The following is a 13,837-nucleotide window of genomic DNA, read 5'->3' on the forward strand; positions in this document are numbered from 1 at the left end:
TTATTGACAATCAATTAATCAGAAACGACCCCCCCCCCCCCTTTCATGCATGATGGAACATAATATACTGATCATATGCATTTGAATTTTTTATTGTAGCGTGTATAGGGATGAAATGCCAATAGATTAAGTATAATATGCTATACAAATAAAGTTATTATTATAATATGCGTCGCGGCCTAATACTGGTCTCCCAGGAATTACCCCAGACCGCTCTAAATCCATACTTATATTCACCACGGTATAAAACGGGAATGTATGGATGGAAAAAATACTCCTTTTTCACATCTTGAACGATAGATACTCGATGCCAAATGGGCCATAGTATTGCATATATAGCTATAATATTTAAATAGTTATATCCCTGCAAACAAGGTGAGCGACTCCATAGGTTTAATGCATTGGCAGCACATAGTCATATCCCATTCCCAACGTGGCGGAGAGGGTGGCATTTCCCTTTAATTGCAAATACTATTAGACTCTGGTTGGCTGGAGTCTGAGGGCTGCATGTGCCAAGTGTCCCATTACATCCTTTTACAGGAATGTGATTAAATAAATAGTAACTGAAATGTTACTGAAACACATCATTAAAAAGTAATGTTTAAAGGAATACATTTTGAAAGCATCCTTCCTAATCCTGTTAGTAATCACTCATGAAAAATAAGATAGCCTGCACTGTGGATGTGTACGGTCATTCAGCAGCTCGTCCGACAAATAAAGACCAATATGTTCCAAACATTTCAGTAAAAACACTTTAATAAAGAAACAAAAAAAAAGATTTTTTAAACACAGTCTAAATCCTTTATCATAACCACCACCAACTGAAATGAAGAGTGAAACAGATATATTCATTGTTTTGTACCCAATGTGACCGGGAGACAGGAGAACATGTGTGCCATTGATTTACTGCAGTAAAGGGGAAGAATGGAGGAAACTGGAGATTTATATTAAAAAAAAAAAGAAAAGGAGAAGAATAGATGTGGCGTTTACAAAAGGCTGAACACAGTGCTCTCTACTGGGTGGGCAAAAGGTTGCTCCCTCAAGACATGCCATTCAAGTTAAGTAAATTTATTATTTTATTATTATCTATGTAGTATTAAGGCAACATTGAGCAACTTTTTTTTCCTTTTAAATCCACACTGAAAAGATGATATGTGACTTGGTGCAAGAGGTGTTGGCGAAAAGCCTTGTTAAAAAATGGGAAGTTTATTAATCCCATAGCAAAGTTTCTCTCATACTTTTTTCAGATGTCATATCTGAAAGGCTGTAGAAGCTGGGACGAATTTGTATTGCACAATTTAGAGATGAGCCAAAAAACATTTGAAAACTGATTAATGTCCACTACTTTGCACAGGTATTAAACATGTTTATTAATAATGGCAGAGAATTGGGAGCAACCTTAGCTTTAGCCCTGCTAAATAATTCCAGAAACAAAACTTACATGACCATTACATATTTCATTGACATGTTAGTAAAATATTATAAGTTTTGTTCATAATGTCACGTCATTGTACACATCAAATAATACCAAATGTGACTCTGTAGGGTGAACAAAAGCATGATTTTTCTCTTATTTATTTTCCACAAATCAATACAAACCATTTGATAAAAACAGGGATAAAAACTAGCCAGATCAATTTGACATGCACAGAATGAAAATATAGTCTTCACAAAAATCATTGTCGAACCACAAAGCACTGGTGAACTTAAAACAACTCTGGGTAATAGCTGTGATTTAGCAATAAAACTAAAAAGGAAATGCAGCAACATATACTTAAAAGTATGTATTCTACACTAAAATAACTTGTTTCATATATACCTGCAAAATAAATTCTCCTCTCAGTCAAAGCGGTCTGACACAATCTTACAAAATTAATCTAAAAAGTTACAACAGGATGCTGTAACGAGAGTAACGGCCAACTGGGTCCTTTTGTCCATTTCTAGATTTGTGTTTGTGAATTTGCATAATTAAAAAGGGCATACCTCTTCTTGGAACAGCTTCTACAAAATTGAGGCGCTCCCAAAACCTTTTTTGTAAATACCTAGAAAATGTATATTTACAAGTTATGTGTTGTTTACCGACAAGTCAAAAAGACAAACATCTTAAATCTGGACCTTTTTGAATTTCAACAATGACAACAATGATTTTAATGAACTTAATAAGTTTGTTATTCTCTGCTGATTGTTTGAAATACATCAAAAAGTTATTAGTCTTAGAACATTAGCTTTCTGAATGTCAGCATTTCAAGAGATGCAGTCATGACTGCTGGTAAATCCCATGAAATAGCAATGCGTTATTTTTAAAGAACACAACCCCCATTATGTATTCTCATCACATGTATACCATTTAGGCAAAAAAAGGTGTGATTTTTTTTTTATGATTGGGGTTTGATGGAAAGCTGTGAAACAAATAAATTAATAAATCTACATCAAATAGGATTGTTAATTATTTCCAGTATTGGTCTTCAGAAAAGGAACAAAACATATACTGCTGTATTAACTTTTAGTTAGTGCTGGACATTTCCATTTCATATTGAAGGCTAACTTTTAATGAAGGAAATTCATGACGGTGTACACAAAGCAGGATGTATGGGAAGTTTGATGGTTCTGAAAAAAATTATTATTTGAAAACTTGAAATATAACATACTTGTATGCCAACCAAGAACCAATGTCTCACTGATTGGAATGCAAATCACAACATTCATATGTTACATCGTACCATGAATGACCTTCAGAAGAGCAATTTATTTTTGCTGAGTTGACTGAATCACATGGACATGACATTTTAACCCTGGGACATCACATTTAATGTACATTACAGATTACTGGAAAGAAAGTAATTTGGTAAAAACAAGATCTAGATAACAGTGTACATCAAATGCAGTATAGTGGAGTGAGGTTGCAGTATTGTTGCATTCATCTTTAGAACTTATCAGATCAAACCAAATTAAAGTAATTTTTTCTTTGAACAAGGTCTACAAGAATCAATTTATTAGTTAAAAGAAATTATAATTTGAACACCAGGATCATCTTGTTGATTTCACTTTCTCATATGTCCAGTAAAATTAAAGACACATCAAACCTTCACCTCAAATTCTCCTAATTCTCACTCACGCGCAATGGCTGACACAGGCACAACAGATCTGGGGGCGTTTCCAGACACGGATTAGTGAGAAAGATAACATTAAAACTCATGTCATAATGAGACAGCATGGGTATAGTTGCAAGACATCAATTTGAACCAATATCTAAGAGAATAATTAAAATTTAAACTTTAAAAAATGGGTATTATCAGTAACATCAATAATTACATATGATACATTTTCTGTTATCTGACTAACTGCGTAATCCTTCCTCTTTAAATACCCCTATGACATAATTCTTTGTGGCACAAATGTGACCTTTTCGTTGTTGCTTTAATTTAGGAATGATCCGAAACGTGGTATTTCCCTATAGAAAAAAACAAAACCCCCACTAAAATAGAATCTTTTGTGCCTGTGAAAAGCCTGTGCACGACATTCTGACCTCTCCATGATCCCTTCTCTTCACTTTCACCATCCCTCTAGATTTACTGCAGTTGTAAATTGCAACCTGTCAAAAGACTCACAGTCCCCAAAAACACAACAAAAAGCGTATCCTTTATCTCCAATTAGGAAAAATCCCAGGTTGTAATTATTATAGAAAACTACACTGGTAAATATTTAGTCAACATCTCTTGACAAGGAACAAGTTGAAATTCAACCTCGTCACAACACACTCTGAAAGCCTTCGATTCATATAAGCAATTGTCATTCCAAGACCAATGTCAGCCCCCCCCCCCCCCCCCTTTTTAAATATATTTTTTATTAAACAGTGGAATGTGACAAGGATGCCACTTGTTTCGATGTATATTTTCATGCCACCTCTATTGTTGTCAAAGATCAGTCGGTGAAAAGGAAAATGTATGTGCAATCAACATTTGTACTTTGACATTTTTAATTAACAGTCACCTTTAGATGCGTTTATGATTGTGTGCCAACTAAAACACACATTTACTATTGAATTGATAACTGTCACTGAAGGTGATTTCCGGGTAAGGTGTGTCGAAGGATTAAGGATCAAGAGCAAACGAAAGGAAAAGAAGTTCTAAATGTAAATGCTAGCATGGTATGGGAATTTAGATACATGTCTGTGGCATACAACTCAGTCATTTATTTTCTTTATATGTACAGATTAGAGGAAAATGTATCTACTTCTATACAATGTTCCATATAGTTCCTGTAATCAGTTGACCACTTAGCTTTAGCCCATTGCCACAACTAGTATGAAAATCAAGACATATAAAGTCCACTCGAAACTGAGGAAAACAAAAACAAAACAAAAAGCATTCAACATACCGGTACTTATTTAGCAACCAACAAAGCCAACTTCAGTAAGAAAGAAATATGCAGGTAGCTAAATGGTCAACCGAATCTTTTGTTTTTATAATTTTATTTTACATATTTTTTAGATTTTTTTTTGTAATTCCTTTTATAATTTTTTAACATTTTTTTTTTGCATTACGTACATATACAAGTGTACATAATAGAAGTATATATTCATATATACATAATGAGTATGTATATATACCAGTAATGCATTCATTATATATACTTATGTTTTATTTTTTCACAGATATGTGAAACAAGAGATTTTTGACTGTTACAAATAAAGTTTAAAACAAAAAAGCGAAAAAAAAATACTATCAATAGAAACAATTTGTAAAAGCACTTTGCACCATATTTTTTTTTTTTTTTAAAGATTTTAGTATTTTTTTTGTATTTGTTTTTTTTACTTAAATTTTTTTTTCTATTTATGTTTTAAATTTTTTTTTAGAATTTTTTCCCCACCCAAATTTTCTCTATTTTTTTTTTCTTTTCATTTTTTTATTATTAAGGGTAATTTGGAGGTGGGATTTGGGCCGTAACACTCATTTGAAATAGGAATAGTATCCGTTGCTACCATTGGAACTTCCTATACTCAGCTCCTGTAAAAGGGAGAGCGGGTCGCTGTTCTTTTTTACTTGTTCAGGGCGAACAGCTCGGGGTTTGGGTGGGGCGCGGAGGGCACTGGCATAGGACATGGTGGGGGGCTTGCTCAAACTCTGAGGACCCTGGCTTGGCTCTGTGGGGGCCTGCTGCTGCTTGCTGTTAGGCATGAGGGGGGGGAACTGTCCGAGGTGCTGGAGGGAGCTGAGGGGGTGGGACTGCTGGGCTGCTGCCACCGCTGCCTCCGCCTTCATCTGCTCCTCCGCCTGGCGCATGGCCTTGGAGGAAGCTGCTGGGGGAGGGAGGGAGAGGAAGAGGGGGGTGGAGGAGAGGAGAGGAGGGAGAGGAATGGAAGAGTGTAAGGGGCATTAGACATTGAAATTAGTTGATCAGGTTATCGAGTATCAATGCAATTTTATTCAAAACATGTCAAATGAGGCAGGTGGTGTCATAAGGCCAAGTCATAAGAGTGATCTCATAATTACAGGAGATTTAGCATTTTGAAATTAGTGTGATAAATCCAAACTATGTTACCCTTAGTAGATTAAGTTATCTGTACAGGGTAACACAGTTTAGTAGATTAAGTTATCTGTACAGGGTAACACAGTTTAGTAGATTAAGTTATCAGGGTAACACAGTTTAGTAGATTAAGTTATCAGGGTAACACAGTTTAGTAGATTACGTTATCAGGGTAACAGTTTAGTAGATTAAGTTATCAGGGTAACACAGTTTAGTAGATTAAGTTATCAGTGTAACAGTTTAGTAGATTAAATTATCAGGGTAACACAGTTTAGTAGATTAAGTTATCAGGGTAACACAGTTTAGTAGATTACGTTATCAGGGTAACAGTTTAGTAGATTAAGTTATCAGGGTAACACAGTTTAGTAGATTAAGTTATCAGTGTAACAGTTTAGTAGATTAAGTTATCAGGGTAACACAGTTTAGTAGATTAAATTATCAGTGTAACAGTTTAGTAGATTAAGTTATCAGGGTAACACAGTTTAGTAGATTAAGTTATCAGGGTAACACAGTTTAGTAGATTAAGTTATCAGGGTAACACAGTTTAGTAGATTAAGTTATCAGGGTAACACAGTTTAGTAGATTAAGTTATCAGGGTAACACAGTTTAGTAGATTAAGTTATTAGGGTAACAGTTTAGTAGATTAAGTTATCAGTGTAACAGTTTAGTAGATTAAGTTATCAGGGTAACACAGTTTAGTAGATTAAATTATCAGGGTAACAGTTTAGTAGATTAAGTTATCAGGGTAACAGTTTAGTAGATTAAGTTATCAGGGTAACAGTTTAGTAGATTAAGTTATCAGGGTAACACAGTTTAGTAGATTAAGTTATCAGGGTAACACAGTTTAGTAGATTAAGTTATCAGGGTAACACAGTTTAGTAGACTAAGTTATCAGGGTAACAGTTTAGTAGATTAAGTTATCAGGGTAACACAGTTTAGTAGACTAAATTATCAGGGTAACACAGTTTAGTAGATTAAGTTATCAGGGTAACAGTTTAGTAGATTAAGTTATCAGGGTAACAGTTTAGTAGATTAAGTTATCAGGGTAACAGTTTAGTAGATTAAGTTATCAGGGTAACACAGTTTAGTAGATTAAGTTATCAGGGTAACACCGTTTAGTAGATTAAGTTATCAGGGTAACACAGTTTAGTAGATTAAGTTATCAGGGTAACACAGTTTAGTAGATTAAGTTATCAGGGTAACACAGTTTAGTAGATTAAGTTATCAGTGTAACACAGTTTAGTAGATTAAGTTATCAGGGTAACACAGTTTAGTAGATTAAGTTATCATGGTAACAGTTTAGTAGATTAAGTTATCAGGGTAACACAGTTTAGTAGATTAAGTTATCAGGGTAACACAGTTTAGTAGATTAAGTTATCAGGGTAACACAGTTTAGTAGATTAAGTTATCAGGGTAACACAGTTTAGTAGATTAAGTTATCAGGGTAACACAGTTTAGTAGATTAAGTTATCAGGGTAACACAGTTTAGTAGATTAAGTTATCAGGGTAACACAGTTTAGTAGATTAAGTTATCAGGGTAACACCGTTTAGTAGATTAAGTTATCAGGGTAACAGTTTAGTAGATTAAGTTATCAGGGTAACAGTTTAGTAGATTAAGTTATCAGGGTAACAGTTTAGTAGATTAAATTATCAGGGTAACACAGTTTAGTAGATTAAGTTATCAGGGTAACACAGTTTAGTAGATTAAGTTATCAGGGTAACACAGTTTAGTAGATTAAGTTATCAGAGTAACACAGTTTAGTAGATTAAGTCATCTGTACAGGGTAACACAGCGAGTGTTTCAACGTCTACCGTCGTGTTATTATACACAATATTGGCGATGAGGATTATGGATTCTTTACTCTCTACATCTCTCTCTGTTCCTCGCCCTGCCTGGCGAGCCACCAATTCTGTGGATTCACTGGCTGGAATCTTTCGACACGCTAATAATAGCCGCCGGGCTAGCCGATGCCAACGACGTGAGGAAGAGAGCCCTGCTAATACACAATGAGTGTATTACATGCACCTAATTATGGGGCTTGTATCACGCTGCTGCTCTGGCGGGTTGAGTCGTTCCACCGTTACGTAGCTGACCCACACGTACTCCAAATAATTACTGGTCATGGTTATTTTTTGTCTTGCAATTCTAAAGACCTTTTTTTACGCTGAAATTCGAATTAGTCTACAATTCTGCAACGAATATCGAATTCGATTTTTTTTGTTAAAAGTGACAGCCCTAATTATGCTATAGCCGACCATGGACATGAGATGCAATTCTAGAATCACTCCATAGCTTCATGACTACAGGTAAACTGGAACTCCCCTGACAGAAGTCAATCGCCACTGTATTCCCCTCCGGTGGCTTGATTGACTATGATAACCTCATGACAGGTGCTTCATTCAATAACTAAATTCTTCACACTTCACAGAGTGGCAAAACAGACTGCCAGCTATCAGATTTAATTATCTGAATCAACCCCTCGACGGTGATCCAAAACTAAAATGCACTACGCATACACTTCATAATGGAACTAATGACACTCTTCTGTTACTGCAGGAACAGCTCATCCACTGAAACATCACTAACATCACTATCCACTGAAACATCACTAACATCACTATCCACTGAAACATCACTAACATCACTATCCACTGAAACATCACTAACATCACTATCCACTGAAACATCACTAACATCACTATCCACTGAAACATCACTATCCACTGAAACATCACTAACATCACTATCCACTGAAACATCACTAACATCACTATCCACTGAAACATCACTAACATCACTATCCACTGAAACATCACTAACATCACTATCCACTGAAACATCACTATCATCACTATCCACTGAAACATCACTAACATCACTATCCACTGAAACATCACTAACATCACTATCCACTGAAACATCACTAACATCACTATCCACTGAAACATCACTAACATCACTATCCACTGAAACATCACTAACATCACTATCCACTGAAACATCACTAACATCACTATCCACTGAAACATCACTAACATCACTATCCACTGAAACATCACTAACATCACTATCCACTGAAACATCACTATCATCACTATCCACTGAAACATCACTAACATCACTATCCACTGAAACATCACTAACATCACTATCCACTGAAACATCACTAACATCACTATCCACTGAAACATCACTGACATCACTATCCACTGAAACATCACTAACATCACTATCCACTGAAACATCACTAACATCACTATCCACTGAAACATCACTAACATCACTATCCACTGAAACATCACTATCCACTGAAACATCACTAACATCACTATCCACTGAAACATCACTATCCACTGAAACATCACTAACATCACTATCCACTGAAACATCACTAACATCACTATCCACTGAAACATCACTAACATCACTAACATCACTATCCACTGAAACATCACTAACATCACTATCCACTGAAACATCACTAACATCACTATCCACTGAAACATCACTAACATCACTATCCACTGAAACATCACTATCCACTGAAACATCACTAACATCACTATCCACTGAAACATCACTAACATCACTATCCACTGAAACATCACTAACATCACTAACATCACTATCCACTGAAACATCACTAACAGCTCCACTGTCTAGTCTGGTTTCTGGACTGGACTGTCCCAGACTGCGGGAGAAACACATTGAATTAAGTGGTCTCCCGTTCAGACGACTCCGTCCGGCACGTTACCCACCGAGGAGGTCGCGGTGCTGAGCGAGGGGCCCGCCGGCTCCGTTACATGGAATGTTCTGGAACGGACTGGGGACTCCTCCTCCATTACTGGGCCAGAGCTCTGGTGGGGGGTAACCGTAGGGTGCGTGGGGGTGCTGATGATGCTGCTGCTGCTGCGTGTGGGGGTGGGGGTGCTCCTGGGGGTCTGGTTGGCCCGTCTGCTGGGACGAGGCGGGGGACGACTCCTCTGGGTAGCTGGAGGAAATGCGACGCTGATAGAGGGGCCGGCCTGGACCTCTTGGTTCATACTGTGAGGAGAGACAGAGAGAAACGGAGAGACCAAGATACATTAGCTCAATAAAACAAGATTTACACAAGGAACTGCTGCATGTCTATTTACTCTTCAAGTTCCCAGCTGTTGACCCGTCATCATCCCTTAAGAAAATAACTTGTTGTGATTATTGTACAGTATAGTTAGTAACAGCAAGTATAGCATAGGGACATAGAAGTAAAAACTGTATATTGTATAATAGTGTACATAGGACACAGTGCCTTTAAGTGATTTATTAACATCTATTTTATCATGTCTATTCTACTTATTTTATTACCATTTACTATTATTACTATTGTATTGTTGCACAATCGTAGCGGGCATGGCCAACCGCATTTCACTGTATTCCCTGGTATGTATGAATGTATGAATAAACTCTTGAATCTTGTCTCCTATCAGTGAGGTTACCTTACCGAGAGTAAAATCTAGGGCTGCTAACTTGATGAGGCTATGACATGTTTGTGTGAGCTCTTACACCCAAATTAGGTTTATATTCTAGCATTGCTACATAGCCTGAACCATAATTGAAACCTCATTTGGGTGTAAGATTGGGACAAAGATTTGATGGCCTCAAAAAGTCAGAGCCCCATTCAGTGTCTATGGAGCAGCCCCAGATATTACATCATTTAACCCTTCTCGTTTCTGTTTAGTTTTTCTCTGATATTAATATCCTACTTCATGTCACGGAGCTGTATTTTGCTGGAAAAGGCATATTGGGACTCCGAAGGTGTAGTACCGGCCAGATCCTGGTAGTGGCGCTGTCTTGAGAATGCAGTAACCCCTGTTGCAGACCTGGTGTCACACTGACAATACTCATTATGCTGTATAGCGTTATGGCGTGTGCCAAATGGACTTATGATCTACCAGATGGCGATCAAATAATTGGAAAATTCTTTTTGGAATCCAACCGGCCAAAGGTAAGAGTAATTTGACGTCAATTTCAGCTTGATCGTGCAAGGATTTCATAGCCATACCCCAGTTCAGTGTATGTTGTGGTAATAATGAATGCCATTATTGGCAATCAATTAATCACAAACGACCCCCCCCCCACCCCCCCCCCCCTTTCACGCATTCATGATGGAACATAATACCGATCATATGCATTTGGATTTTTAACTGTAGGGTGTGTAGGGACGAAACGCCAATGGATTTAACGTTATTAGCATTGCGCCTTATAAATAGCCTCACAGGAACTATCCCAGATCATTCCGATATAACACTCATATTCACCACGGTATAAAACGGGAACGTATCGATGGAAAAAATATTTCTTTATGGCATATTGAATGGAAGGTTCATACTGTCAATTGACAATGATATTGGATCCATAGCTATAATATAAAATCTAGGTTTAGCTCTACAAACAAGGTGACCGATTACATGGGGCATGAGCCTATGCACTTCCCGGAAGGGGCGTGGCACCTAATGTGTTAAGGGGAAGGGATGATTAGGTGGCCTTGATGTCAGAGACCTAAGGCTGTCCCCAAAGCCTGTTTTTGGGATTCGAACTTCGTCAGGGTTTTTTGAACGGATGTTCGAACCTTCGTTTTTAATAATTATTTTTTATTTTTTTTTTAATAAATATCCTCAAACTAAATCCTCAATTTGAATAAAGTGATTAATCTGATTACATTTGTATATATTTTTTATTAAATCAACTTTCTTTAATAAATATAACTCAGCAGTTTTTTTTAATACTATAATATTACTGTAGCCTAATCTTTATCTACAACTGTGAAGAAAAACCGCATTGGTTTAAACAGAATGAATAGACACATTAAAACAAAAAAATATATATATATTTTTTTTAATAAAAAATTCGAATGTTGATTTAGAATTTGAATGCCAACGTAACAAACTAACGTTCGGGCTCAGCCTTACAGAGACCTGATTTTGGCCAGGAACGTCGGGGAACCCCTACTCTTTACGATAGGCGTCCTGGGTTCTTTAACGACCGAATTCAGTCAGGACCTCGGTTTAGCGTCTCATCCGAAGGACGGCACTCGCAGTTGTACGGTGTCCCTATCACTGTAACAGGGGCATTGTTACTGACAAGTCCAGAGGACAGAGTGCCCCCTGCTGGACAACAACACCACTTTCCAACAGCAGCCTTGACCGGCGCTCGAACCGGTGATCTTCCGATCATGAGTCCGGAGCTCTACTCATGTAGCCACGCTGCCGGACCAAATGATACTAGACGGTCCCCCGGACCTTGTGTATGGATTTGGTAACACTGTGATAACGATCAAATGCTGATAGGTGGCAGTCTCGCCTACTTTTGAGTAAATGTTTTAGCTAGGATGGCGGCGCTTGATCAAGCAGCAGCTTTTTGTCTTGCCAGGAACGGCAAATCAACTCTTATTTGCATACTCATGTTCAGTCTATTCGCCTAGTATATTTGCGCTGACCCTTTGTACACAAGACAAGAGCTACTGGACATTGGTTCACATGTCGGATTACTGGATATTTCCATCTTTTTCGATGGACCGAACGACACCGTCAGACCTCCGGGCACGGAGGCCTCGTAAGCAGAAGCGTGGCCGCAGAGCTGGCGCACGACTGAGGCTAGCTCTGGCTCCTCATAGCGCCGCTCTTCCCAGCCTCCTTCTTGCAAATGTACGTAAATACATGGGGGGGGGGGGGGGGGGGGGGTTTGTCCAACTCCAAATCTCACCGCCAGGCCAAGCCAGGCGCATGTTTCACAAAAGACGCGATATCTCTCTTCCTAGAACATTTTTGGGAAATGGCCACTCTTTAGCCTGGGATTGCACAGGAATGTATGTAGGATGTATGTAGAAATAAACGGTTTGTTCCCTGTTGGAGTATAAATATTGCCTTTCAAATGAGCCATAGTATGTCTCCATAGCTATAATATAGAATATACGATCTACAAACATCGTTAAAAAGGTCTGAAACGCTGGTGCCAGGGATTAGAGATGGGAAAACAGCGTAGCAGTCAATGAGTTAAAATGGCAGCAGTGTAATTGTTACTCCAAATCAGAGCAACTTTGCCAATATTGTAGTAATTGGCATCTCTATCATTCTATCCATCTCCCCCCTTAGCTCCATCTCCCCCCCTTACCTCCATCTCCCCCTTACCCCCATCTCCCCCCTTACCTCCATCTCCCCCCTTACCTCCATCTCCCCCTTACCCCCATCTCCCCCCTTACCTCCATCTCCCCCTTACCTCCATCTCCCCCTTACCCCCATCTCCCCCCTTACCTCCATCTCCCCCCTTACCTCCATCTCCCCCCTTACCCCCATCTCACCCCTTACCTACATCTCCCCCCTTACCTCCATCTCCCCCCCTTACCCCCATCTCCCCCTTACCTCCATCTTACCTCCATCTCCCCCCTTACCCCCATCTCCCCCCTTACCTCCATCTCCCCCCTTACCTCCATCTCCCCCCTTACCTCCATGTGACGTACGTGGGTTGGTCATTATCATTATTACTGTATTTGGAAGACCATGTGAACATCAGGTTAGTATAATTAGTGTTATGTTATGTTTTGTATGTGTGTGTGAACATGAGAGCTGATGCTGTCTCTTCTTCTCTTCCTGTCAGGTGCTGCCCGTCCCTACACTGAAGAGTGCTGATTGCCTAATGAGTGACAGCTGAGGGCAATCACTTCGAGAGGGACGGGTGGACAAGTAGCTGACAGGACACACACGTCGGGGGGCCTCACTGTGTCATTTTGCCAGTGACCAAGTGGAGTGAGGTTGCCTCTGTTTGCCACTATTGTGTAGTTATTATTATTGTGCTTGCTTATGCCAATTGCCACTGTGTATGGACTATTGATTATGTGCTGCCTGCGTGGACCAAACCCTGTGTGGGGTAGGTATATTGTTGGCCATTTTAGATTCATCCTACACTGTGAGCTACATGGTTAGAGTGGTGTTCCTTTGTTCCCAGATTGCCAACCATGTGGCATGTGGTTGTGTGGTTAGTGTTTGCCTTGTTTATTATTATTCTCACCTTGTTTGTTCTCCCCTTACCCTTTCCCTTTGTGTGTGTTGTGGGTTGAAATCCCCACTGACAACATCCCTTTTCCCTTTGGGAAAAGGCCGTGGGTTGGAAGCCCCACATGCAATAAACTTAATTTACCATTTGAAAACGTCTTTGTTTACTATCTACCTACCCGGGACTGTTTTGAAAAGCATTTTTACTGAGAGGGGCTGTTTCTGCTCATGTACCGCCTGCTCCAGTTACATTTCTGTGCGGTCGTTAGACCTTTGTACATGA

At 38.8% G+C, this 13,837-nt stretch overlaps 1 protein-coding gene across 4 annotated transcripts in view; it reads right to left on the minus strand.

Moving 5' to 3' along the window:
* Positions 1–3,833: 3,833 nt before the first annotated feature.
* helz (helicase with zinc finger) overlaps positions 3,834–13,837 on the minus strand; it is a 186,608-nt gene continuing 176,604 nt past the window's right edge. For 2 of the 4 annotated variants that reach the window (XM_084319194.1, XM_084319192.1), the window contains exons 32-33: positions 9,286–9,571; positions 3,834–5,296 (exon numbers count right to left, since the gene is read on the minus strand). In XM_084319194.1, coding sequence (XP_084175320.1) covers positions 4,950–5,296; positions 9,286–9,571 — 633 coding nt within the window. In that variant the 3' untranslated portion in view covers positions 3,834–4,949. Of the gene's footprint in view, positions 5,300–9,285; positions 9,572–13,837 lie in introns of all 4 variants that reach the window. The other 2 variants (XM_084319193.1, XM_084319191.1) reach the window with 1 other exon arrangement.

The sequence above is a fragment of the Notolepis coatsorum genome (assembly GCF_963971535.1).
Source record: "Notolepis coatsorum genome assembly, chromosome: 7".
NCBI lineage: Eukaryota > Metazoa > Chordata > Actinopteri > Aulopiformes > Paralepididae > Notolepis > Notolepis coatsorum.